Raw genomic sequence first — 26,445 nt, 5'->3', positions numbered from 1 at the left:
CTTTGGGGCCGCGGCTGCCGCCAGGCTCGAGGAGAACCGGATTAACGTGCCCCAGCCCCGGAGGCTCCACGCCGCGGCGAGGCCGCCCGGGACGACGCTCCTGGCTCCGTCCGCATGCAGCCACCCAGGGTGGGCGAGAGCCCGGCGGAGAGCGGAGGCGTCCCGGCGCGGCTGCGGTCGCAGGACGAGGCTCCCCGGACGTGGCGGAGCCTGAAGGCGCCGGTGTGCTCCTCTCCCGTGGGCGGAGCGGTGCCGCCGGGCTGAGGAGGCCCGAGCCCTGCCGGGTGTCCGCGCCTGCCCCAGGCTGCTGCGCGGCCGAGCCCCCGGGGCCGTCCCCGTCCCCGGAGGGGCCAGGCGGGGGCGGGCAGCGCCCGAGGCACGGGCGGCAGAGCAGGAGCCGGAGCCGCGCAGCGGGCGCCGGGCGGCGCCTGCCTCCGCCGCCCGCTCCGCGCACAGGCGTTACCTACGGCTCTGGCGCGCAGCTGCTGCGGCCGGAGCACGGAGGTCGCTGCCGTTCACAGAGCACCCGGGCTGTCCCTGGGCGAGCAGAGGAGCGCTTTGCTGCCTGGGCAGCCCTGCAGACGGTTTGACCCCTCGTTTTCCGCGCCAGCAGGGCGCAGGCCCCGTGAGCTGACTGACGGGCACGGAGCCGCGCTCGCGCCTCGCGCTGCTGAGAACCGCTTCAGGCGGCACCGGCCCGCCGGAGGCAGCGCCTCCGCGGGCGCAGCACCCGCCCCCCGTCACGGCGGCCGGGGCGGCAGCGGCCAGGACCGGCGGGCGTGCTGGAACGGACGTAGCCGAAGAAGGCGCGTGCCCTGCCCGGCTCCACGGCGGGTAGGTAAAGGCGCGTCTCGTCCGGAAGATGACCTGGCCAGAAGTTATTGTCATTTGACTTGCTCACGTGCGCAAGCTTCATTCGCATTTTATTCCTTTGAAACGGCCTAAAAAAAAATAATATGTTTTACAGAAGTCAAATTCTGGACAGTTTCACTGCTGCTGCTGCTACAAATGGCAAAAGCGAGACTGACAAGATCCAGCTGCCAGGGCTTCCAGGCTCCGGGAAGCTCTGCCAGACCTGTGCCCTTTCTGATACTGTCAAGATTAGCGTTACCAATGGGTTTGTTTGTACAGACTGAGAGGATGATCCCCAGTATTTCCTCAATGGCATATTCTACCTGCCAACCTTTCAAACTGGGCTGCCAAATGATCTTTTTGAAGAGCATTTTAATCCAGCTTTCCTTGTGTTAGATCCAAATATTTGCTGCTTAAATAGAGTATGTCTGTCATTATTATACATTATTTACATTAGAAATGCCAACTTGCAAAGCTATCTTAAGAGTTGATACATTGCCCATCACTGCAGTATCTAAACTCTCTAACTGAGATAACAAAGTTGTGCTCTCTGAGTGTGTCACTTCCTAAATGGGAATCCAGTCATTTAAGACCTGAGCAGAGCTTTTGTTTTCAAAGTGCTATTTACTGCTTTCCGAAAAACATCAACCCCTGCAAACGGCTATGAGAAGTTCTGATGTTAGATTTAACAACTGAAGTGCAGTGTTTTCAGTGTAACAGGAGAAGGTAGCTGCAGCTGTAAGGCCACCCAAGATCAGAGAGTAAAGCTCGATTCTTTGGGATTGTCTTTCTTCCACAAGAATAAATATTCTCTGAGTGGATTTCAGACAGCGTAGGGTCAGTCTGAGGAAGACCTTCCGAGGAGAGAAGATTGTCACCTCTGTAGCTCTCTGCAAGCTCAGGGTACAAAACCAGACCCAAATGGACTGTAATGCTCCGGCCAGGCACCACAAACTGCTCACGGGCACCACTGCAACCCGATGACTTCACTGAAATACAGAAGCGGCTGTGCAGCCGAGGGGAGAATCTGCCTCTTCGCTGTCACTGGCTGCTCCCTTGCAGCATCCTGGCGTTTCACTGCAGCACCTCAGTGCCACCCCCACTGCGGTGGGGACCGAGCACAGAGGAGTGACATGCAACAGGGCAGCAGGAGGAGACACTAAACCCTCTTTGAACAAACCTATTTTCCGCCTCTTTGGCCTGCTTTCTGGATGCCATTCTCGACCTGGATGTGCTCACAGGCAACGGAGTGGGATCACGTGCTGAGGTGTAGGATCCTCCAGGCTTCCTGATCTGCCTTATGTCTTCTCCCTCTTTGATGACCCCGTCTCCCAGGTGCAGCAGGGCTGTTGGCAAAGCGTATAGTGGAAAGAAAAGAGTCATGCTTCGCCATGCCCCGCGATGGGGTGAGGACAGAAGATGCTCCATGCATTTACCCAAGAAAACCCTTAATTCTCCTGCTGCGCCGGGCCCGTCCCCCAGCTGCCCCCCCATCCAATCCAGATCACCTCTGTTCCAGTCCGTGATGCTGCCCAGGACAGGATACAGCCACAGTGCAATGGAGGAGGGTGTGAGGGCCCCGAGTGCACTAATAGGACTTAATGGTCCTGACTGGCTCCCCAGGAGCCTTCCCACAGGCCCAGGAGCCCCATCCCAGCTCAACCCTCGCCCTTCAGTCCCACTGAGCTACGCAATAGGGACTGAGCCACAGCTGTGCCTGGCCAGGGACCCCGCTGACCCTGACCCACAGACTGACTTCCCAGCTTGACATCACCACAAACTTGCCTGATGACGTGGACTCTTGGTTGAACCTGGCTACCAACCCAGGGGCAACGGGACAGGGCCCTGGCTTGCCAGGCTCCCACCCAGCCAGCCATGGTATCACACTGGGCCATTGCTGTGCCCAGACGCCGATCTGTGGCGCCCAGACGCCGATCTGCAGTGCCCTTTGCCATCTCAGGCCTGCTCTGGCCCTAATGATTGTTTTCTGATCCTAACCAGCAGCATCCCATTGCCCTGCACAGCTGCAAACATGCTTCATCAGCAGCCCCTCCTGCATGAGCCATGTTTCTGAGCTTGGGAAGAGGCAGGAAGATGTCAGATTTACTACATTCATGTCAAGCCTTTGGTCTCTGCTTTACCTTTTTGCAGCATTAGCTCCGTGAGACGACTGTTGTGTTCTCTGCACGGCTTGAGGCTCTTCAGATAGCTCCTGAAGGGATCCCTGCGGTACTGGTCCACCAGTGCTCCCATGTCACCCTCTGCAGTTGACGGCAGGCAGTGCTTATCAACGGCTGCATCCCCAGATCTCACCAGGCGACAATTTTCTTTCCATTCTGGTGGGCTGTCTTTGTTCTGCAAGTAAAAGACAGGTCCCGGTTAGCACTGCTGGGCAACTGCATCTGTGCTTTTGCCAAGATGCTCCAAATAAAGTGTTTTGGGGTCAATTAATCGGTGTTATATTTTTATTTGATCATCTTGCACTGACCCTGATAACTGAATAGGACAAGTGCTTATCAGCATCTTGTGGGACAAATCGTAGTCCAGTGGGCACGTCAACTCAGTGATCAGGAAGACTCCAGTCCCAGACATAAAAATTGTTTCAACATAATCTTCTTCTCGCCATTTACGCGTAAAAAATGTTAATCTCATCAAAGCATTCGGAAGCTAAACCAATTGTTTTAGAGGGCTGCAAGTCCCAGTGGTCAAGGGACTACTAAGAGGTTAATATTCACAACAGCTCCTTGTCCCTTCCTTTCCTGCTGCACTGTCCTCTAAACCACCCCACACTCGCCGACGCATGCAGGTGCGCTTGTTTTCCTGCCACAGACACCATATCTTCTTCCATCGCCTCCTGTCTCTGAACTGTTTTCCATTTCCAGTCTCTTCCATTTCATCGTAGCTTAGATATCTGCATTCTGGCTCAGTGATGACTGGGGGAACTTCTAACAGCGTTAACTGTGTTTCAGGCTTGCTAGGAGCACGAGGCTTCATCTCTTTGGTTTTGCCCCCAGCAGAAGTTACACAACCGACACTTGTGCAAGTGGTTCTGTGGAACTGAGCTTGTACGCCTGTGACAGATAAAACAAACAAAAAGCCCAGAGAAACCGTGTTACAAACTAGCAGAAACACCAGGGCTGATCAACATTTAAGACAAAGGGCTTTTGCATTTCATGCGAATTGGAACTCCCAGCAGACTCAGATCCTGAATGAAAACATCCTTGAGCTTTGATGCAGATAGAAATATTACAGATTGCCCCACCTCTGCTTTGCAGTTTCCCAAAGTGTTTTGCTGTTCACGTTCAGTTCTGTGTTTCATGCTTACAAAGTCTGTTTAATCTGCAAAACAGTTAGTGCAATGCAGCAGCAGCAAAATGCCTCTTATCTCACAGATGTGAAAACTGCAGCTTAAGATGACACGGCTACCGTGCGAAGCCTTCAGGTTTGGGGTAGGTTTTAAAAGATAACTTCTTCTGAATCTGTGTTTTCCAGCTGCCACCAACAGCTGGAGGAAGGGTCTACTTTTGATCAGCTGGATGATCAATGCTAACTAAAAAAATCCAGTGCAGCACATTAAACCTCAGGGTTCAGATTTTAAGCCAAACCCAAAAGATTGGATAATCTGTCTCCTGCAGCTGGGGTGACTAAAGTATTGCACACCTCCTGGACTCTTCAGCTTTTCCCCAGAGAAGTCTCGTTCTGTCCACTTCGCTACAGGGCAGTGGCCTCAGGGAACCATATTCTGGACGCAGTTCGGTATTTCCTGTCAGTAAGGATACAGAGCCGCTTTCCCAGCACAGTGCTCTCCTCTCACCTGTTTTGGTCTCTCTGTGTCGGAGTGACCAGGGGTTGGAGTGGGAGGCGATCCCGGAGTAATGCCGAGTCCCAATATGGGTATGGTCATTTCAAAATACTGCGCTACTTTTATAAGCCAGCCACACTAACACGCGCACCTCCGAATCCTCTATTGGTTTACAGTCAGCAAGCACACGAATCTTAATATACACAGATTGGTCAAAAGCAGGTGTCCACGCGAACGCTTTCCCCGCCTGCATTCCGTTACCTAATCTACTGATATTTACATTCCTCAGCCTGCTTCCCTATTCTGCTATCGCTTCAGAGACTCTAAAACTACAATTGCTCTTTAGCAACCCTTTGCCTTATACTGTTAACAAATCCTCAGTGCTTGGAATGTTCATAGGATGTCCGTTATTTAATAAAAATCCTTCCACAAATCCCCCTTTTTGTTTTTGAACAATCCAAGCCTGATTTATTACTTTCGATACAGCCTTTTTTATACAACTAAAAGCAATACAAAAGCATACACACAATATTAAGATGATAATCAATATACGCAAGCCTTCTTTTATCAAAGCTATCAGCCATTGCGGCAACCCTCTAAAAATATTCATGAGCCATTCATCTAAAATGCCATGATTTTGTTGTATCATGCTTGCATGGTTTTTTAACCATTGTAATTGTTTATGTGTAGACTCACCATGATCGGATAGGTTCATGCAACACATAAACTTTTCTACCCGGAAACCAGGCACACCAAACAGGTTCTGAAAGGCTCTGTTGCCGTAGCAAGAGACAAACAAAACGCAGATTGACCTGTTTTGTTTGCCCAGGTAACCCACATATTTTCCCTAGGCTCTATGTGATGTATGGACATGGTCACGGGGACTACCATCATTATTACTAATGTTCCAATCACCAGGTTTCGTAGTTGTTTTGCTTTACTTTCCATGCGAACCGCTTTTGACATTTTTCTTTTGTTGCAGCCCATTGGTTAAAGGGTACTTTCCAGATCTCTGGCACCAGGTTATGTCGCTTACACTCAACACCTAAAATAATAGGGAAGCAAGCTCTTTCAGCAGTTAATCTAGTCCACTGGTTACAGCTGATCTGATATGAAAGTGTGTTAGTTATCTCATGCCCAGTAATCAACAATATTTTAGTTAAAACAATTTCTTTTGATAACAGTGATCACACCATCGATTAGCGTGATTAAGCCGAACCCACCATTTTTTCCCACATTGATAACATTCACATAACACCCAGGGTTTACATCGGTGACAGTCTTCACATCTGATTTTGCTTTTTTCTATTTCATAAGGAGAGTTCATAACAACGTACAGTCTCGGTCGTTACAATTCCTTTGATACGTCTTCCTCTTCTTGTGAGAGTGCAGGCTTCATCGCTCGGCTAGGCACCCGTATTGGTCCCTTATCTGTGGAAACACACATGTATCCCCTCCCATTAAATATTACCGAAACTGGGCCCAGCCACATGCCAGTGATTGGGTCTCGATACATTACTTTTAGTTTCGGAAGCGTTGTATGAGAGTTAAACTTAAGGTTTTGGTGATGGATTATAATCGATGGCTCTTCTCTGTCTCCCATCAGACACAAATAATTTAGAGTAAATAGGACTTTATGCAGTCTCATTTGCGGGTCCTTTTCTTCCTCCTTTTGCTTTGCTAGATAGTCCTTCAATACCTGATGCGTGCGTTCTACAAGGCTCTGCCCCGTCGGTGAGTGTGGGATGCCAGTAATATGCTTGACCCCCCAATCTCATCAGAAAGGTTCTCAACTTCTGACTGGTGTAAGCAGGGCCATTGTCTGTTTTCAGTTGTTCTGGCACACCCAACACTGCGAAGCAAGCAAGGAGGTGCTTACACACATGATGAGCCTTCTCACCCGATAAAGCCGTGGCCCATATTACTTTAGAGAAGGTATCTATGGTGACATGCACATATTTGAGCTGCCCAAATTCAACGATATGAGTTACATCAGTCTGCCAGAGCTCTAAAGCCTTGAGACCTTTTGGATTAACGCCCAGCCCTATTCCAGGTCCGTGATTTCCACACTTGGGACAGGCCTGTATGATAGAGCGAGCTTCATTTTCTGATAACCCATATTGCCTTCTTAAACCCTTTGAGTTTTGATGAAATATTTCATGACCCTGCCTAGCTTGTAAAAATTTATCTACAGGTGGTACATGACACGCTGGACTGACAAGATTGTCCGCTATCTGATTGCCTTGTCCTAAACCCAATTCCCATTGATGGCTACGGATGTGAATGACACAACACGGAGCTGCTCGCTGGGAGATGGTTGATCTTAATTGAATAAACAGTTTCCCTAGCTGAGGATTATTTGTTTCCCTAATCAGTGCGTCTTGAATTCTTGGTATAAGCCCAGCTACATATAGAGAATCAATCACCACATTCAAAGGATGATCAGGCCAGTTCCCTAATGCCCATACCACCACCACTAATTCTAAAGTCTGTAAGGTATCTCCAGCTTGCCCTTGCAAAATCTTTTTGCACCATTGATCTGTTTCCAACCATACGCATGCAGCTTGTCTAGAGCGTTTTCCCGCATCTGTGTATACCGTCAACCCCTCGAGTATCGGGCTATCAACCACTTTAGGTTTTTCTAGCCCCTGATTTCGTTTTAGAATCTGCCACAATTTCCCTTGAGGTTGCTGAGAGTGCACCTTTCCGCTAAATCCTAACAGAGATTCTTGAATGGCCAGCATGTGGCGTATCCACCATTCTAAATCTACAGCGTTAACAGGAATACTGATGTCTGCTGGTTCCTGTCCTGTCAGCTCTATAAATCACGTTCTCCCTTTTCGGATTAATTCCCCTACGGCTTCAGGACGAGTTTGTATACTGAAACGTGGTTGTACCCGTAAGAAAACCCATTCCAAAATTTGAAAAAAGGAGGAATTTGGCAAGTTATCATTACTCTTGTTGTCAATGGCAGTCACGGAATTCATTCCCTGTTGTCCCTTCATCTCCCCCTTCTTGGTTTGCTATTGACATATAACGGCAAAAGGTGATTCTTCAGTGTTACAGATAAGCAAAGAAAGTGGCAGTTCAAGGATTCTTCTTGCGGTCCAGGCTATAGTAAGTTTGTTTATAATGTGCTGTAAGGCTACGTGGTGTTTGTCCGTCATATGAATTTCAGCTGCAGGCTGAGTGCCACGCAGTAATTCAATTAGTGGTTTAAGGTCTGCATTGGTAATGCCAGCACAATTGCGAACCCATTGGATGTCGCCTAAGACCGTTTGCACATCAGCCAATGTTTTGAGTGGAGTTTTTAATGCTATTTTTTGAGGACGAATTTTTGCCTGTTCAATGATCCACCCCAGGTATTTCCAAGGTGGAGACCTTTGGATCTTTTCTGGTGCAATTACAAGTCCTTTGTCTGCTAGCATGGTTGTTAATTGTTGTATATGATGCACTTCAAAAGGAACTTGTTGACAACACAAAATATCATCCATATAATGATAGATGATAGTTTCAGGCCATTTTTCTCTTATTGGTTGCAGCGCCCAGGCGACATATAATTGGCACAATGTAGGAGAGTTTTTCATCCCTTGTGGAAGTACCACCCACTCATATCGCTCTGCTGGTGCTGCTTTATTTATCGAGGGTATGGAAAAGGCAAATCTCTGAGTGTCCTGAAGGTGCAGTGGGATTGTGAAAAAGCAGTCCTTTAAGTCAACTATAAGTATGTGCCAATTTTCGGGTAGCATATTAGGTGATGGCATTCCAGGTTGTAAGGCTCCCATAGGCAACATTTGGTCATTTATTTTCCTCAAATCATGTAGTAAACGCCACTTCCCACTTTTCTTAGGGATGACAAAAATAGGAGTATTCCATGGACTGACAGACGGTTTGATATGTCCCTCTAGAAGTTGTTCGGATACCAGTTGTTTAGTTATTTGCAATCGCTCTTCAGTCATGGGCCACTGCTCAACCCAAACAGGGTCATTGGAGATCCACGTTAACGGTGGGTTGGGCGATTGCTCCCCAGTGCCCATGACTAAAAATGCTTTGTAGTCAGCATTGCCCCGATCTGACTGAGAACATCACGTCCGATTAATGCTTCCAATCATCCAGGGAGCGACAAAACATGGACCTTCAGTGTTGCTGTCTGGCCTTCTGGGAAACTCACTTGAACTGGTTTACTACTTATATATGGGGCCGAGTTCCCTCCCACTCCTGCGATTAATGCCTTTGGGGTTTCTATTTCCCACTGCAACGGCCAATTTGCTCGATTTATAATAGTTATGTCGGCCCCAGTGTCCAACATTGCATTTATTCTTATTGAAAGGTTCTCCTGACTCAAAGTCACAGTTTCGAGTGGGCGGGGGTCTAATTTTGTAGTGAAACATACAACAGGCCCAGTAGAACCAAATCCTTTACACCCACGTTCTTCCCAATCTTGGTTTGATCGACTTAAAGGATTTTTAAAAGCTAATATCTGGGCTATCCGACTGCCTTTTGGGACGAAGAGAGGAGGACTTATTGTATAGGCCATAATATGAATTTGACCGGTATAGTCTGCATCAATGACTCCAGGAATTACGATCAATCCTTTTATTCCTGCAGAAGATCGACCTAAAAGGATTCCACCTATCCTACTACTATCAGCTACTAAAGGCGCTACCGCATTGCTAGGGATTCTGCACACTTCTGTATTGGTTAAAGTGAAATCTATTGTTGTTTCCAGGTCGACCCCCAAACTTCCTTTGGTGGCAGCCGAGTGTTTTTGTAAAAACCCTGATTGCTGCTGTCGTTTTGAGGGGGCATTTGTGTCTGCACGCGGCCTCTCCCCGCGCTCGATTTGAAGTTTCCCAAACAGGCCTTAGTAGCATGAGTACTTTTTTGACACTTATCACACCATACAGTAGCACGACAATTTCGCTTGTTATGCCCCTGTTCCCCACAACGAAAGCAGGTGCCTTTAAAGGGCTGGACTATTCCTGGAGAGTGTTTTTGCCTAACAACAGCTGCCAATGGTTGCACTACTTCTTTGACAGCACTTTGCACCACTGCTGCCATCGACTCATTTTGTTTTTGAACCCCTGCTCTTTCCACCCGAGAAAGCATTTCTTCCACTCCTGCCCCTTTGGGCAGACTGGCTAGAATGGCCCTGGTAGTGTTATTGGCGTTATCAAAGGCCAAAATTCTAAACATTTGTTGTTTATTGTCCTCTCCCAAATCTGGGTGGTTCATTACTGCGTCCCAAAGCCTATCAATAAAGTTGCTATACTTCTCAGTTGCACCTTGCGTCACCGAGCTGAAAGAAGGGGCTGCCGATCCCGGTAAGCTAAGAAACGCATCTAAAGCAAGCTTAGAAGATAACTGTAACATATTGACAGGAAAAGTCAGTTGGACATTTATATCCGCATAACGTCCCCCCCCAATGACCATTTCAGCTGTGACCCCATATAATGGATCTCCTGGCTGTTGATGTTGGGCAGCAGCATTCACTGCCCTCTGAGACCATGACGATCCCCATAACAAAAACTGTGTAGGTGTCAACAGAAGCCTCATCAGACTTTGGCAATCATGGGGACACATCAAATCAGCAGAGAAAATCCAAATAACGATCTGTCGTGACGCTTCCGATTTAACACCATACTGCGATATAGTATTTTTGGCTTGTTGTAGAATATTCCAATCATGTGGTTCCCATTTTCCTTGACCGTTTTCCTGTACCACCGGAAAGGCCATCGGGCCAATGTTGGATGCAACCCCCCACTGTCCGTCCAAAACAGCATCCCGAACAACTCCGCTCCATCGGCCGGGACGGGTAGCTGCGGCAGGTCCGGAGAAACAGGGTGGCAAGTTGTCTCTCGAACCGGCGGTTGACCAAGGTTCTCCTTTTTGCTGAGTCCGTGTAGTTAATTCCTTCAGTTGTTGCACAACCTCTTTCAACAGCTGATTAATACTTTCTGTCGAATTTTCCTCTTTTCCGCTGGATGGCGGTGTGGCTGCGCCGGAGGAATCGCTGTGGCGAGGAGGGGCGGTGGGAGCAGGGCGGCAGCTTTCCCCGCCTGGAACCGGGGGTGGGCGGAGCTGGCCGCTCCTCCCCCTTCATGCCCGGCGGCTGCTCTTCCGCCTTTGTCCCGCACTGCTGCTGTGCTGCAGCCCCGGCAACTGCCGGCTTTTCTGGCGAAGACGGCGTTACGACATTGGGCGTTTTAACCTCGGAGTCCTGCTCAACTTTATCACGCAATTCGGCAACGGTCTTACAGGTGGACCCCGTCATACCCTTCACAGCAGGCAGCCCAAAAAATCGCGCGATCGGTCCCGCCTTGGATTCCATGCTCTTAGACTGTTCCGGCATGGGGTCCGGAGCCAGCATCTGAGCAGCCGCACACGCCACCTCCCGTTCAGCTTTCAGAGCTTTTAAAGTTTCTAGTACGTCTCCCCACAATTCTCTCACAGACTTAATCTCCTTCTCCAATTTTTCATCACCTTCAATAATCTTCTGCCACATTAGTTCCCCCAGCTCCCGCCATTCAGGCACAGAAAACGACGTGTGAGTGTCTTTAAAATGTCCCAAACGTTGTCCTAACTTAATTAGCTTGATAAGCTGTTTCACCGTTGTCTCGATCCCTCTCTTAGAGAGTATACCTGCGAGCAACGTAGCAGCTGCCTCACTTTCCATGATGTCAGCTCACCCTCTGGGAGGCAGTTGGCCACTCTGCACCGTTATCTATTCTATTTGTTTGAGCAATAGAATAGTACTTCTCCCAGTCGCTTGTTTCCCACTCCCCTTCTCTTGCTGCTCTTACCGTAGTCTTGAAGAATTGTGGCTTGTAACCATTGACCTCTGAGTTATGAGCCCAGCACGTTTCCGCATCCTCTGCTACCAGATGCTGGAGTGACCAGGGGTTGGAGTGGGAGGCGATCCCGGAGTAATGCCGAGTCCCAATATGGGTATGGTCATTTCAAAATACTGCGCTACTTTTATAAGCCAGCCACACTAACACGCGCACCTCCGAATCCTCTATTGGTTTACAGTCAGCAAGCACACGAATCTTAATATACACAGATTGGTCAAAAGCAGGTGTCCACGCGAACGCTTTCCCCGCCTGCATTCCGTTACCTAATCTACTGATATTTACATTCCTCAGCCTGCTTCCCTATTCTGCTATCGCTTCAGAGACTCTAAAACTACAATTGCTCTTTAGCAACCCTTTGTCTTATACTGTTAACAAATCCTCAGTGCTTGGAATGTTCATAGGATGTCCGTTATTTAATAAAAATCCTTCCACATCTCTGGACTGTCTTTTCATCATTTCCAGCCACTGCTTTTGACATTCAGTCAGATCTTCACTGCTTATAAGATCGCCCCTCTTTGAGGAAGCCAGGAAGATGATCACAGTCTCCAGGTCCTTGTCGCTGATGGGAACTTTGGTCTGGCAACCAAAACCAAAATGAGAGAGTCACCACAAAAACATCAAGGCTTGGCCCAAAGTGAGGAGAGGCAAACTCTGCAGCTGTTCCAGATGCTTTAGCAGGGAAGGATGGCACAGAGAAAACCTGGTGAGGTTTACTTGGGTTTATCAAGTTCTAACAACTTTACCGGACCTTCGCCACCCTCTGCAGAGCTCTCGGCTGTTACCATGCCAAACTTCCCAGCTCTCGGGGTTTTGAGAAGGTACTTTCGCTTGGACTATAATATCAGACTACATCTGAACTGCTAAACCTGAATAGACCTGAAAGTGCTCTTCAGAGCTCTGAACGGCTGTAGCCTGTGCACAGTGAGGCTCAGCACGAGCGGTGCCGTACGGACGTGTGCTGACAGGCAGTGCAGCAGGGATGTACGTGGGACTGGTGGGGACGGGTCAGGTATCGGATGCCAGTTCAGTGCCTACAGCAGGATCCCAGCAGCCACGGTATTGAGCAGGGACTCTCTTTAGAGAATGAGAGACAACGGTTTCACTCTCTCCTGGGACTCGCTCTAGGTGAGATCCAGCTTCTCCGCACCTTTCCCTTCCCTTTCACCTTCAGCTTTCCCCAGGGTGTAGGAGCAATTCTCTGAGGATAAGAGAAGAGAAAACGCCCCTTCTTGAAGCTCTACCGTTTGCTCCACGGAAACCACTCTGGGTTTGCACGCAGGAAAATAGGGCAGAGTTGCGGCAGTTCATTCCTCTTCAGTTCCCTACGTACCGCTTTGATGATGTGAATGAAGTCTGTTCTCGTGATCTTCCTCCTGTCCATACCAGCCCTCTTGAACATGTCCACCATCGTCAGCTTCTGCTTGCGCAGGAGGTTATGCAGCGTGCCAAGAGCCGTGGGGTACGGTGCACGAATGAGAGGAGGGTGACCTCCCTGCCAGGGCCGGCAGCTCACTGGTGGTGAGCACTGAAAGAGAGTGGAAAACACCCTGACACCCCCGTTACCCAGAATCACCACACCAGCAGGTGCTGAGGTTGCGGCAGGGCCCCAGGAGACGCAGTGCAACGATCCCAAGGACAGAACAGCGCCGCAGACACTTACGCCCAGGCGGCGGGTCACAGCAGGTTTCCTTTCAGCCCTCCTGTCTGCTCTGCATGCCTTTATTCTTTCCCAGACTCTTTCTTCCTGACCCTAAGGGAAGGCTTTCCCATCAGCCATTTTTCTACACCCACAATGCTCTCCAGCTGAGATCGGAGCTGCCTCCTCCCCTCAATCCAAGCCTCCAGCTTCTGTGGGTCACCTTCTGCATTGGAGGTGATTTCTGAAGACCTGAGGCTGTCTCCTCCCTCCAGGGGCAGCTGCAAGGCAGGCGGGTGGCAGGAGTCTGTGGCCCAGCTCGGCCTGGAGAAGGGAGCAGCTTCTTTCGCCATGGGTGGAACAAAAATAACATGCTGCCTGGATCCGGGCGGGCAAAGCCTGCTGGCTTTCACCTGAGCGCAGAGATCTGGGTACCTATGTTTTGGATAATGCAGTTTGAAGCAAAGGTCCAAGGCCACATCCAGCTCGACGCCGGTCAAACTCTGGCGGGTCGCGGGGGCGCTGTGGGTGACAGCAGAGGCCCTCGTCACGGCCACGGGCCCGGGCTCCGCCAGACAGTGACAGTGCTCTCTCCTCCGGCCCGGCTCTGGCCCAGAGGGCAGGCAGTGTCGGGCGGCGGCTTCGGGGGATCCCGCTGTGCCGGGCAGGGCCGAGGCAGAGGGCCCGGGCAGAGGGCCGCGGGGCTGCGCTGGCGGCAGCGGATGGCTGCGGCCCGGCGGCTTCCCCTGGAGACGGCCTGCTCCGCCCCTTGACCCCTGACCCCGCCCCGCGCACCCGCCGGTTGCCGTTTCCGCGGCGCAGCTCAGAATCTCCATGACAACGGCGCGGCCCCGCCCCCCGCCAGGCGGCCCCGCCCCCGCGGAGCAGCGAGGCGGGCAGCGGGACAGCGGCGCTCGGCAAACCCGGCCCGGCGGGGGCGGGAAGGCGGCTGCGGGCGGGAGGCGGGCTCGCTCTGCCCCAGCCATGACCGCGGGGCTGCGCGGCCTCGAGAGACCAGACGCTACAAAAACTGGGATACGTTTATTAAAAGAACACAGAGGTTTTCAACATGACCCGAGCCGGGTGTCACACAAATACTTAACTTCAGAACCGGACGACGGGAACACCACTTCAAGGACACCCACTGCACAGAGCCGGCAGGCGAGGACCGAGAGAGGGCACCCACGGCTTTGTTCAGTCTATGCTCAGCCTCTCCCGGTTCTCCCAGAGCCACGCGTGGTACACGTTCAACTTGTGGTCCTGCGGCTGTACCTAAAAGACGGCAAAAGCATTTAACGTTTACTAAAATACCGCCTCTCGCAACACCTCACCGCTCCGATGTAGCTCCCCTCCCGGCTCAGGACCTCCCTGTACCTCGCAGGGAGCAGTGAACGGCGGTGCCGTGGCAGGCCGGCCTCCGCCTACGCAAACGCCAGAGCGCAGCACTTGCTCAGCCCCGAAACCACCCACCCCCCCTGAACCAGGAGAGCAAAAGGCCCTTCGACCGCCCCTCGCAGCCATCTGCCACGAAAGGACCCCAGCATGGCGAAGGCCCACCGACACAGATCTCGGAGGGGTGCCAGGGTCTGGCTGGCAGGAAGCACGGGGAACCCGGTTCTTAACCGGAGCAGGGAAGGGACTCTCACCCCCACGTCAAGGAAATAAGAAAAAGAACCCAGTGAAAGAGGAAAATCACAGGGGGGGGGAAAAAAAAAAAAAATCAAGGTGACACAAGTCTTCATCTACAGGTTCAGACTTGCAAAAGGTACATTCTGGGAATTCAACCTACTGAACATATAAAAATTGCTCTTTTCTTTTAACCCAAGGGAAGTCCATAGGTACAAGCCCAACGACACCACAGGACAGAGCCCCGCTGCCTGCAGCGCGCTGTTGACCAAGCCCTGGCAGCACGGCCGCCCCACCTACCTCCTTCCACTCGTTGACACAGAAGATTCTGTAGGAGTCGTTCCCGTACTTCCCGATGCCGTGCAGCTCGATGGGGTACTTCCACCGCTTGCTCAGGTACTCACCTGCAACGCACGGTCACAGACTTCACTGCCTGCAGGCAGGCAGGTCGCAGAAAGCAACTCTGGACAAAATCCTGATTCTCTGCTGTTGTAACACATCTCCGCTTTGGAACATTTTAAATGAAGAACACAAGTTTTAGCTGGTTCCTGGTGAAAGTAGGCAATGAATCCCTATGGGGTCTATCTTAAACACCTTTTAAACAAATCACTGAGGGCGAGTTTTAATTAAATCTCTCTCCTCAGAACCCACAGAGGAATGCTTTTATTCCAAGTATAGAAAATACCAGAATCATAGAAAAATTCCATCTGGAAGGGCCTTCTGGAGGTCACCTGATGCAAAACAGAGCAGAGCCACCTTATCACAGCGCTGCAAAACACTAAATCAGTCTTGCAGGTGTTCGTATCTCTTTCCACCCAAAGAAGTCTCCCAGACAAAGGTCTCTTGCAGAACTCATTATGAATGTTATTTCATTCTCAGTTAAGACAACAGGATCAGCAGCTTTGCATACGTGAGACCAACATATCCCCAAGTTGCATAAAATAAACCACCACCAATATTTGCCAAACAGAAGGTAAAGTCACGGAGCACTGTTTGAAAATAATGCTGTTTGCCGTGCTAGTATAATTTAGAACATTCCGCAGACATATTCAGGAAAACCTACCTGAGAACTTGATGATCGTTTTCGCTCTGAGTTCGTAGAGGCCAAGAGGTTTGAGCAGCTCTGACATTTCTTTCCAGTCTGCAGTCCTAGTTATTTCAGGAGAAGGATACTTCTTAAGGAACTCCCAGAGCACAGGAATCGCCATTTTACCTAGTGAAAGAAATCATCATGAACAGAACACCATGCAGGTAATTCTCTTTTTTGATTATCTACGTATGCTTTTTGAAGTGAGCTTTTTCTGAGGCAAGAGTTGCAAATTAAAGATTTTTTTTTTTTTTTTTTACACTGACACAAGTTAATTGTGTCAATATACGTTTATTCTTTCATTAATGCCATTAAAAAATGGCAGCTGCTCTGGCCCTGTAACACCACCCCAACATTTATACAACGTCAAATTGTATTACTCTATTTACCTGAAGTTTTATTGAGAAATATGGTTGCAATGAGAAGTTTCCATGGATCATGGAAAAGTGTTTCCTGGACCAAATTAAAAGGAGAACGTGGAGGAGTCCATTTTCTGAAGGCCTTCCTTCTAGGTGGGCTGGGAGCTGTACACAGAGGCGATACAGGAAAGTTTATTGGGCAGTAAAGGATGGATTTACCTATTTAAATGAAAATAATTTTAAAAAACGAAGACCTTTTGAAGCAGATTCATCTTCGTGGGGGCACTGAAAGTGGATGGAGCAATGGCAATTCACACAGAGATTTTACAGAACTGCAAGGGACCTCGCATCCCCTGGCACAGACTGCAGTAAGAGTCAAGGCTGCCTGCGTGTGCCCCCATGTCCCGTGTTACATACATTTTCTGAGGAGAGAGGCCCTCCCCAGCTACCACCACGCTCCTGTGTAAGTGTGGAGCAGCAGCCACAGGGTACAGGGCTTCACCCTGACGGGGGAAACACCTCAGTGGTCTGAAGAGAACTTCCCCAAAGCCCATTCATCCCATCACCTCACAGCTGTTGAAAGAGCTGCCGAGGCATTTGATACTAGCCTTAATGGTTGTTTGCAAATACAAACCACCAAGGTTTAAAACGGGACAAGATCAGCACTAGCGCAGTAAGCCAAGCTCTCTGATGCCACCTAAGCATGGCTGGCCTAAAACTGGAAGAAATTTTCCATAACATCACTTGATCTTGAGACATCCTATTCCTCCCCCCCAGAAAAAAGGATTTATTTCCCTAAAGACTATTATACCTTCTTTACTGTATTTACTTGAAAAATACGGACTCGTTTTCCTCCTATCCACTTGTGTTCGTGGGATAGACTCTTCTGTAAAGAAATAATACTTTAGCATTAAAAGGAAAAAAATACAATTGTTTTGCTGTCATGTTTTGTACACCATCTCCACTTTATGTTGTGATGGAAATACAAGGATTTCTTGTAGATGTACAGAACATAAATGTGCTTTAGATTCACTCCAGTACTCCTCTTCAGAAGATAAACCACAGTCTTTTTTTTTTTTTGCCACAGTCTGAGGAAACAGATTCTAGCACACGAAACAAGCTAAAACTAGCCTTTTTCATGAACCAAACTGACCAACTGTGCAACAACGATAAAGATTTAGTGCAGCGAAGGTAATGAACATGATTATATTATACAGCTAAAGAGATCAGTAGAGTAAGTTCCAGTTGTGAATAAATCCGCATTAAGTTATATGCTGTGAGATAAAGAAATTATACAGATTGAGATGTCAAAGCAGCTTGACCTGAAACAGAATACTTTGCTCGCATAGTTAGGAGAACCCCCAGCTGAACGTTAGCATAATGATCTGCTCAAAAACACACAAATACCTGGCAGCATTTTAACTGCTGTGAAGCTTTTCTTGTCACATGGCTGCAAGACATTAGCATCCGTTTCACTGTCAGGTTCAAAATCCTGGTTACCCGGATTCCCTCGATCTGTCTCTTTCTCTATTTTCAATCCGTTGTTTTTCTCCTCAGATTTTGCAGAAGATGCATCATTAGAACCTGCCTCCACACATTCCTCCTCTGCTAGGCTCTCCAGCTCCCTTTGCGAGCGAGCTGTCATTGACCTTAGCTGTCTGTCTGACCGTGATCTGGAAATTCTTAACAGAGCTTTTCCTGCGTCCGTAGGGTCTGCATTCCAATCATCTATGCCCTGATTATCGGCAACGTGCATGTCTGTCTGTAGACAGAACTTCTTGTTTTGAATGCACTCAGTTTCCTGTTTGTTACATACTCTTCTCTGTCTTTTGTTTTGGGTATTATCTCGATTCCTCTTTTCTGAGCTCTTTCCCGTTTTCTTATTCTGAGCACTGTTTCCACCTACCCCCGTCTTTTTTTTGGTGTTCAAACAGTCCTCTGGGTTTATGCCTTTCATGATCAAATCTTCACTGTCCAGAGTGGATGTAATGTCTTCCAGGTGTTCATTTCCAGTCTGAATGTTTTGAATTTTATCCTCTTCACCATTTTGTATACTGAGGCCTTGCTCTTCACTGCGACAATCCTCATTCTCTAAAACAGTTCTCACAGCTTTTGTGCTGTATCTTTTCACCCTCGAACGGCTAATCCTCTGATAAGGAGCTGTAAAATCAAAATCTTCTGCTTTTAGCGTCATCTCCCCGGTTTTCCGAAAATACGCCACAAGTGCACTTTTCGATCTTATCTTATTTCCTTCAGGACTGTGGCATAAAAGAAAAGTAAATTAGTGATTTCTTCATTCTCTCGCTCTTCACTTAAAAAACTGCTCTAGCGTTTAAAAAAAGACAAATGACAAAAATGGTTGGCAGGGTGACGTCGAGACAAGTTTCTGTGCCTTGGCCAGAAAAGGTGGACACGGCGAGTTTCCAGACAGCCCCACACGTACCGCGCCCTCCACCCCATCAGCCCCACGCACGGCGCACACGCGAGCGCAGGCCGCGCCGCCGGGGGAGCAGCGGTTCCCGACACCCCGAGGGCCCCCGGAACCCGCCCGCCGGCTCCGCCGCGCCCCGGCTCACCTGACAAAGCACACGTCGATCCTTCCCGCCGTCCTGCCCGACTGTCTCCGCCTGGTCACCTTCTGCCAGCCGCCGGGGACGGCGCTGCGCCCGCCCGCGGCCGGCTTCCGCGCAAGCGCTCCCTCCGCCGCAGCACCGGCGCCCCCGCCGCTGGGGCCGGGGCCGGGGCCGGGACGCTCCGCCGCCTCCACCGCCGCCCCGTCTCGGCTGCCGCTCGGGAGGCTGCACGGGGAAGGAGACGCCGGGGTGAGGCTCTGCTCCCAGCGCGGGCCTCCGCGGCCCGGGGAGAGCGGACCCCCACACGGGCCCGGGAGCCGGCCCGGCCTCGGGCCCTCCACCGGCCCGCGGGCGTCACCTGCCGCCATCACCCCCTCCCCGCCCGCCCGCCGCCGCAGACGCCTACCCGCCGGCCGCCGCCGCCATCCCGGGCGCCTCCATCACGTGACGCCCCACAGCACCGCCCCCCGCCGCCGCTCCCTGTCCTGCGCAAGCGCGCCCCGGCCTCCCTGGCGGGCGCCTCCTGCCGTGGCGGCGGGCCGCCAGCCCCCCACACGCATGCGCGTTGCCCGTGGCGCCGGCGGGGCGGGTGTAAACAAGCGGACGGCGGCGGCGGCGCTGAGGCGGGACGGGCCGCGGGATGCGGGCCGCGCTCACCTGGCGCGACAAGGCCGAGCAGTGGTGAGCGGCCCCGGGGGAGAGCCGGCCCGCTCCGCAGGGAGGCGGCCGGGGCCGCGGGCCGTGCGGCCGCGGCCTGGCCATCGGAGCACCCCTGGGGAGCAGCGCCTGCGGCTGGGCGGGTGGCCGGCCGGCCGGCGTTGAGGCGCAGCTCGTTGAGGCGCAGCTCGTTGAGGCGCAGCTCGTTGAGGCGCAGCTCGTTGAGGCGCAGCTCGTTGAGGCGCAGCTCGTTGAGGCGCAGCTCGTTGAGGCGCAGCTCGTTGAGGCGCAGCTCGTTGAGGCGCAGCTCGTTGAGGCGGCGCCGTGCTCGCCGGCAGCGCCCCGTGCCCTCGGAGGCTACAGGAGTCCCGGGCTGAGCATACGTTCTGCAGCCAGCTGCTCTCCTTCCCCTTGGCGGCCAGCTGCGGGCAGGAGCAGCTGGGTTCCTGTGGCCTCTTGGCTGATACCGGTGATCCAGTAACGCGGAGTCTTTCTGGGGGCTGTTTTTGCGTTTTTCACTTCACGTTTAGCCAAAGGCCAGTAGCCTGCGGCTGTGTCTGTGTGGTTCTGCCTCCAAGGGTACCGCCGCGGGCTTCTTCCAGACCTCCCGCCCGTGTATGTTGCGGCCTGGAGCCTGGATGGTGGCCAGTGCTGGGGCTTCTTCCTGAGTGCGGGGAGACGGTCACAGAGGGGTCTTCTTGTTTGGGGAGTTTTCTCAGGAATCAGATATATTCTCAAGTATGCAATTAACAATTTTTGTTATGTGGCATCTTTGATGTTAAAGGAAATATATTTTCTGCCTACTAATATGGGGTTTTCTTGGGGGGGGGGGGCGGCGTTGCTTTTCTTTTTTCTGTAGTATTTATGATCTTGCATTCAAACCGGATGGGACTCAATTGATAATTGCTGCTGGAAATAGACTGCTGGTAGGGAAACTTTTTTTTTCCCCCCTCTTGCATTTACAGCTGTATGAATATAATTTCTTTCACATTAACTTATGAATATAACCTATTGAAAATCCTCTTATCTCTCCTAATCCAGCCTCATATCTACATACATTAATGCAGACTAGCTGTAAAGTGTTTTGAAGCTTTTTAATGTCTCTTACCAAGTTTTAAGCTCTATTTCCAAAAGTAATGAGATTTAAGTTACTTCTGTCATCTCGTACCTCGTGCACCTCGCCCGGTGGTTTGAAATCCATTACTCTGTATCCAAACTTAGCACAGTAGCATGGTATACAAATACTGCATCGTTACAAGTTTCATGCAAATCTCTACGAACAGGGGAAAGAAACTCAAATTGATGTCCCTACTTTGTGAGAAGCTTCAATTATAACTTTTTGCAGTTCCCTGGATATGCTTGCTTGCTGCTAACCCATCAGCAAGAGCAGCTCAGGACCACGCTAATCGCAGTTCCTGCGAAGCTTTCACATGGGGCAGGTGTAGAAACTGCAGGGATGGATGGGTGGATGGCACAATTATAGAGATGTAGCTCAGAACTGCAGGACAGCTGGCTTTATTATTTCCAGTGCTCGCAGAATGGTATATTTAGTGATGGTCCTGTCCAGTACTTTATTATGTTTAAACATCTCATGCGGGGAAAGAAGGCAGAGAAGTAAAACAAGCTGGCCAAATAAGGTGTTTGGAAATCTTTTGTGCATGTAACTTTCTAATACTGAGTCTTCTTTCATTCCGAGAAGTATTAAGTTAAGGAAAGCTGCTTCTACACTTTAAAACGTTTTGTCTCGCATGGACTGTATGCTATGCAAAAAAGCAAACACGAAAGTGTATAATCTTGTTGGCCTTCAGTAATTTTATATCCTAGTCCTCACTGGAAAATTTTTATGTGTGATTTTTTTCTTTGTATGTTTGTTTTTATTTTCCCCCTGTTTAAATAGGTATATGATACTTCTGATGGAACCTTAATTCAGCCTTTGAAAGGACATAAGGACACTGTATACTGTGTGGCTTATGCTAAAGATGGTAAAGTATCACTTTGGGGGACTTTGTTAGTCTGGTTTGTAAAGTGCCTGTCTTCCATTTCTTATTGCCAATTGATAAGTAGAGAAATCGGGGTTGTTTCAGTAACAGTATTTTGAACATGTGTGTGAGTGCTGGTGTCTTGTTTGTTTTCTAACTGAGAGTTTGAATTGCCATATAAATGCTACATGCAGAAGTACCATATTTTCACATCTAAGGCTACCTGTTAATCCAAGAACTGTAGTCCCCGCTTCCCCTCCCCTTCTCCTTCAGTGATGGTTAAGTTTATATTTTTGGAGTATGGAGAAGGCTTACCCTTCTTTCTAGTACTCCACCTGCCTCTGATTTTTATTCCCGTAGTTCCTCTGTCCCAAAGCTTCCCGATCTTCTAATCCTTCACACATTATCATGCACACTACAGGCCTTATTCTGCTTCCAATTCTTTCATTGCCTCCGATTCTCATTCTGTCGGGACTTAATGTGTGGGGACTCAAAGGACTTTCGCTTAAATACTACTGTTTAAGTTATAGAGGATACCTGTGAAAATGTACCATTTTTCCCTGGACGTTGCTAACATAAATCTCCAATCTGTGACTAACAGTGTTGGAAAGAGTGGCTTACTTGCTTGCATGGCTGGGCTTTAGTGAGGTGCTCTCTGTGGGAACAACAAAATAAAGTCATGGGAGTTTCAAGTAGTTGGAGAAGTGCAGTCACATCAAGACACTTGTGGTGTTAGGCCCTTTATTACTTGAGCCTTGTCAAGTTCAAGAACTTGCTCTCTGTTTGATTGAGTATTTGGAGTTAAAGTGATTCTTGTATGTGTGGGATTTGAATTATATTTAATTCCTAGGCAAACGTTTCGCATCTGGCTCAGCTGATAAAAGTGTGATAATTTGGACTTCAAAGTTAGAAGGAATTCTGAAATACACGTAAGTGATGCCTTTCAATTCCGTGCCTCTCAGAAAAAGACTTTGATTATGCACTTCTGCTATCAAAGAGTACGTGCCGTTAGATTTGGAAGAAGATTGACTAAGGTCAGAGAAAATGCTAGTGAGTGGGTAATAGGAGAGGGAGGAGGAAAAGAACAATCGAAGTATCTGAATGAGGCAGGAGAGCAATTAAAGGCATAAAAGAGGGTGGGCAGTCTAGATAAATCTCTGAATTTAGAGGGCTGGCAGGGAACTGGGGAAACTCTGTATAGATCAAAATAAAATGAAACACAATATGACTCTGATCTTGTATAATAAAATCAATATAATTCTAGTTCAAAGACCAAACTAAAGATAAGGTTTGGTACTTTCGGTATATTTCGATCTTTCTTCTGGCTTTGTTTTTATGTCATCTCTCTTAAGCAACATCTTCAAATTCTGTTTCTGAATGTGTGTGTACATTTATTACTAGTCAGTGTGCACAAGCTAGTGTACTACTGGGAGCGTACACAAGCATACTTGTTTTAGAATTTGGAGATAACCTTTAATGGTATTTCACAAACCACCATCTACGTACATTTTTAGCTAATCTTGATGAAATACAGTGAATCCTGCCACTTAGAGACAATTTTTTAAAGTTTTATTACTGATTTAGTTTACAGTAATTGCAGATTAATTTGATGTAATATAAACTGATAGAAATATTTCTGGCATCTGGTAAACCTTTCAGCTATCTTGCTGAAAGTCAGAAAAGGGGGCATTTAAGAATGATTTATTGAAATATGATTGCAACTTCATTCTAGGCATAATGACTCTATACAGTGCGTTTCATACAATCCTCTTACTCATCAGTTGGCATCCTGCTCTTCCAGTGATTTTGGTATGTCTTCTTCCTCTAACTTTTCCATTAAGTCAGTAAATTCTATTAAAATTGTATAGCTAAGCTAACTACAGATAGGTACAGTTCTTTATATCCAGAAGAGATGAGATATAAAGCTGCTTAAAGTTAAGCAACATTAGATACTTATTTAAGTCACTTAAACTCCGTTGGAAAGGACTGCGTAGTGAGGTGCCACAGGGTAAAATGTACTACTTTGTTACTATGATTTTTTGCAGAGACACCCTCTGTATTATTTAGGTGGATTTTTTTTCCTCATTTACTGATGAGTATGTATATTAGTATGTATTAAATGTTCTTCTAGCAGTGGATGAGACGTTGATCCCTCTGAAGTCCCAACTGAGTTTTCTAACAATATTAGTTTCTAATCTGAACACTGGTGAATGCTTACTTGTAATTTACTTTGGCTTTTTGTTTGCTTTAATCAAGGCTTGTGGTCTCCTGAACAGAAGTCAGTCTCTAAACATAAAACTAGCAGTAAGATTACTTGCTGTAGGTAAGTTTTAAGGATTACCTGTGTCATTTAAGTTAGTTTCAATACAAAATAATATGCAAGCTTAAAGAAAAAAAAATTCAAATAAAATAGTTCAAGGTATGCAGGGACAGTAGCTAGTAGTATGAGATAGGCTCTCCTACCTTGCTGTTCAGTAGCGTTGTGTACTTTGTGCTGCTTTGCCATTCTCATCATTAAAATATCTGAGTAGCATTTATAATGCTTCAGTAGGAATATGAGTAATATTTATCAAAGATGATTTGTTTTTTCTTGTGTAGTCTTCTCCAAGAGAGCTCTTTTTTCTTTTTTTTTTTCCTTCTGTTTTTTTTTAATATCAAAGGGCTTGGGTTTTGGTTTTTATTTGGTACTGTTTATAACTGAATTCTTCTGAAAGTGTCAGAGAGGTGTTCTGGTCTTGAGCAAGTGTCTTAACTTCTCTCTCCCTCTATTTAGCCACCTTGTGCAATAACAATAAAATGAGGAAAAATAATTATACTTTTTGTTCATAGAGCTGTCCGTCTTCTGTGTTGTTGGTGTTTTCATTAGAAGGAGATATACCATTATGGGGAACCTGAAGCAAGGGTACATTAATTTGTGTAAAGTTATCCATCTAACTACAGTAGAGACAAGAATAGAAACCAGGTCTCCCCTGTCCCAGCGCCCTGCAGTTTTATCTGATCAGTGTTCTAAATGTGGCTTTTAAAACAGTCTGGTCTACTGTCATCCCCAAAAATGTATCTGTTACTTAGCACATGTTAGAAGTATTGCAAGCAGATGATAGCTTTAATTTTTTTTTTTATTTCTGTGTATATAATAAAATGTTCTTGCTGTAGTGCATGCTGTTGCCTTAAATGTGGATCTAGATGCATAAACAAACTGTAGGATTACTGGCTATCTCCCAGAACTCTCTTAGAAGTATATTTCAATCTATCATCCCTATTTGAGTATGCTGTACCGTCCTACCTTCCTGCTGCTTGTTTTTAGTAGTTTGCTCTTCAGTATGTGTGTTTTATCAGCTGGACAAATGATGGCCAGTACCTTGCTTTGGGGATGTTCAACGGCATTGTCAGCATAAGGAATAAAAATGGCGAAGAGAAAGTTAAAATAGAGCGTACAGGGGGTGCTTCATCTCCAATATGGTCAATTTGTTGGAATCCATCCAGGTAAATAATTTCATCCTTCCTTTTTTCATGCTGAATAGATAATCCTTGGCTTATTGGTTGCAGAAAGGCTTGACTTTTATCCCTGCTGAATTAATTATAATAAGATTAATGCCAAGTACGTTACCCTTTTTTAAGTGATTATGTATTGGGGTTTTGGCTTTGCTGACAGTCTTTAATTGAATGGAGAAACTGGGAACAAGTTCTGCTTAGATTATAGAATTATTTAGGTTGGAAAAGACCTTAAGATCATTGAGTCCAACCATTAACCTAGCACTATCAAGGCCACCACTAAACCATGTCCTGAAGCACCACATCTACACGTCTTTTAAATACCTCCAGGGATGGCGACTCAGCCACTTCCCTGGGCAGCCTGTTCCAATCCTTGACAACCCTTTTGGTGAACAAATTTTTCCAATCTAAACCTCCCCTGCTGCAACTTGAGGCCATTTCTTCTCATCCTATCACTTGTTACCTGGGAGAAGAGACCAACCCCCACCTCGCTACAACCTCCTTTCAGGTAGCTGTAGAGCGCGATGAGGTCTCCCCTCAGCCTCCTCTTCTCCAGGCTGAACACCCCCAGTTTCCTCAGCCGCTCCCCATCAGACTTGTGCTCCAGGCCCTTCACCAGCTTCGTTGCCCTTCTCTGGACACGCTCCAGCACCTCAATGTCCTTCTTGTAGTGAGGGGCCCAAAACTGAACACAGTATTCAATGTGTGGCCTCACCAGATCTCAAGAAACATTTCTTTTTTTCTTTTGTATTGTTTTGGGTTTTGTTTTTTGTGGGGGTGGTGGTGGGTGTTCTGTTTGGATTGGGGGAGAGGGGAGCTGTTTTTTCACTTCAGAGGAAATATTGTCCCAAATAAGTGAATAAACAATTACTATTGCAGTAGATGGGAGAATTTTTGGAGTAGAGCAGATCAAGAAGAGGAGTCAGTGCACAGCTATTTAGAGGAGATACCAGTACTGAAATCCAGGCCTGGCAGTAGGCAGTATAGTCAGACAGAGGGAGAAGACCATGAGGAAGAAGAAAGCTGTATGGATTTCAACTTGTGAGTGAAACTTCAAAGGAACACATGTATCTATATTATGTAGAACAGTAATTTACAAAAAGGACCAAGGGCAGAGAGTATGATGCAGAATACAAAATCGGATATTCAAAAGTTAGGAAATTCTAGATTAATAGTTGCCTATATAGTCTTAATTTTTTCTGCTAGTATGTGTTCATTATGAGATAGCTCTTAAGTATGTGATAGCATGTTGCTTTTCCCCATAGGTGCATGCATCAAGCATTGAGCAGAAGGAGGGTGCTTACTAAACAGTTAGCTTTTCATTAGGTTTTTTGTCTGTTTTCTTTTTGTTCCATTTATGGCTAGAGGCATTATTTGCAGCAGAATGTTCAGATTACCATCTCCCTTCTTCCTAAGGAAGCAGCTGTGGAGAAGGTGACTCTCATGTTTTGCTCCAAGCTGAACAGATCATGTCAGAGGACCAAAGTTAACGAAGAGATTGAGATCTTCAGATTGAGATCTGAAGCCT

At 48.1% G+C, this 26,445-nt stretch overlaps 3 protein-coding genes across 13 annotated transcripts in view; 1 reads left to right on the top strand and 2 right to left on the bottom strand.

Moving 5' to 3' along the window:
• Positions 1-5: 5 nt before the first annotated feature.
• EFCAB12 (EF-hand calcium binding domain 12) lies at positions 6-14,130 on the bottom strand. The gene is given in 8 exon segments (XM_075158541.1): positions 6-941; positions 2,033-2,198; positions 2,994-3,923; positions 4,667-4,676; positions 11,941-12,084; positions 12,839-13,033; positions 13,169-13,260; positions 13,263-14,130. Coding segments are annotated over 6 exon segments (1,656 nt in total). The 3' UTR covers positions 6-941; positions 2,033-2,198; positions 2,994-3,576.
• A 36-nt stretch (positions 14,131-14,166) lies between these two features.
• MBD4 (methyl-CpG binding domain 4, DNA glycosylase) lies at positions 14,167-19,259 on the bottom strand. 6 transcript variants are annotated; one of them, XR_012674955.1, is made up of 8 exons: positions 19,196-19,246; positions 18,793-19,014; positions 17,624-18,474; positions 17,028-17,102; positions 16,247-16,435; positions 15,834-15,983; positions 15,071-15,275; positions 14,167-14,416 (listed from the first exon to the last, which is right to left on the bottom strand). XR_012674955.1 is itself a non-coding variant. In XM_075158537.1 (8 exons), the coding sequence occupies exons 1-8, from the start codon at positions 19,228-19,230 to the stop codon at positions 14,339-14,341; spliced, it is 1,704 nt and encodes a 567-aa protein (XP_075014638.1). In that variant the 5' UTR covers positions 19,231-19,239; the 3' UTR covers positions 14,167-14,338. The 6 variants fall into 6 exon arrangements, 4 of the variants coding, with proteins under 4 accessions (XP_075014638.1, XP_075014639.1, XP_075014641.1 ...); XM_075158537.1 differs by having other exon boundaries at positions 15,071-15,174; positions 19,196-19,239; XM_075158538.1 differs by having other exon boundaries at positions 15,071-15,174; positions 16,247-16,381; positions 19,196-19,238.
• An 84-nt stretch (positions 19,260-19,343) lies between these two features.
• IFT122 (intraflagellar transport 122) overlaps positions 19,344-26,445 on the top strand; it is a 33,895-nt gene continuing 26,793 nt past the window's right edge. For 4 of the 6 annotated variants that reach the window (XR_012674954.1, XM_075158534.1, XM_075158535.1 and 1 more), the window contains exons 1-7: positions 19,372-19,470; positions 20,306-20,372; positions 21,344-21,428; positions 22,276-22,354; positions 23,158-23,234; positions 23,682-23,748; positions 24,762-24,908. Coding sequence is in view for 5 of the 6 variants with exons in the window: in XM_075158534.1 (XP_075014635.1) it covers positions 19,430-19,470; positions 20,306-20,372; positions 21,344-21,428; positions 22,276-22,354; positions 23,158-23,234; positions 23,682-23,748; positions 24,762-24,908 (563 nt within the window). In the remaining variant the exon portion in view is untranslated. Of the gene's footprint in view, positions 19,471-20,305; positions 20,373-21,343; positions 21,429-22,275; positions 22,355-23,157; positions 23,235-23,681; positions 23,749-24,761; positions 24,909-25,796; positions 25,959-26,445 lie in introns of all 6 variants that reach the window. The other 2 variants (XM_075158536.1, XM_075158533.1) reach the window with 2 other exon arrangements.

This window comes from Calonectris borealis, chromosome 10 (genome assembly GCF_964195595.1).
Source record: "Calonectris borealis chromosome 10, bCalBor7.hap1.2, whole genome shotgun sequence".
In the NCBI taxonomy this organism is placed as follows: Eukaryota; Metazoa; Chordata; class Aves; order Procellariiformes; family Procellariidae; genus Calonectris; species Calonectris borealis.
This window is presented reverse-complemented; position numbering and strand designations above follow the sequence as displayed.

Coding starts and splice junctions, on each gene's coding strand:
- MBD4 (XM_075158537.1), bottom strand. CDS start 19,230: ATGGAGGCGCCCGGGATGGCGGCGGCGGCCGGCGG. Junction 17,103..17,623: donor AGCAGTTAAAATGCTGCCAG/GTATTTGTGTGT, acceptor ATTTCTTTACAG/AAGAGTCTATCCCACGAACA. Junction 16,436..17,027: donor AAGTAAATACAGTAAAGAAG/GTATAATAGTCT, acceptor TCATTTAAATAG/GTAAATCCATCCTTTACTGC.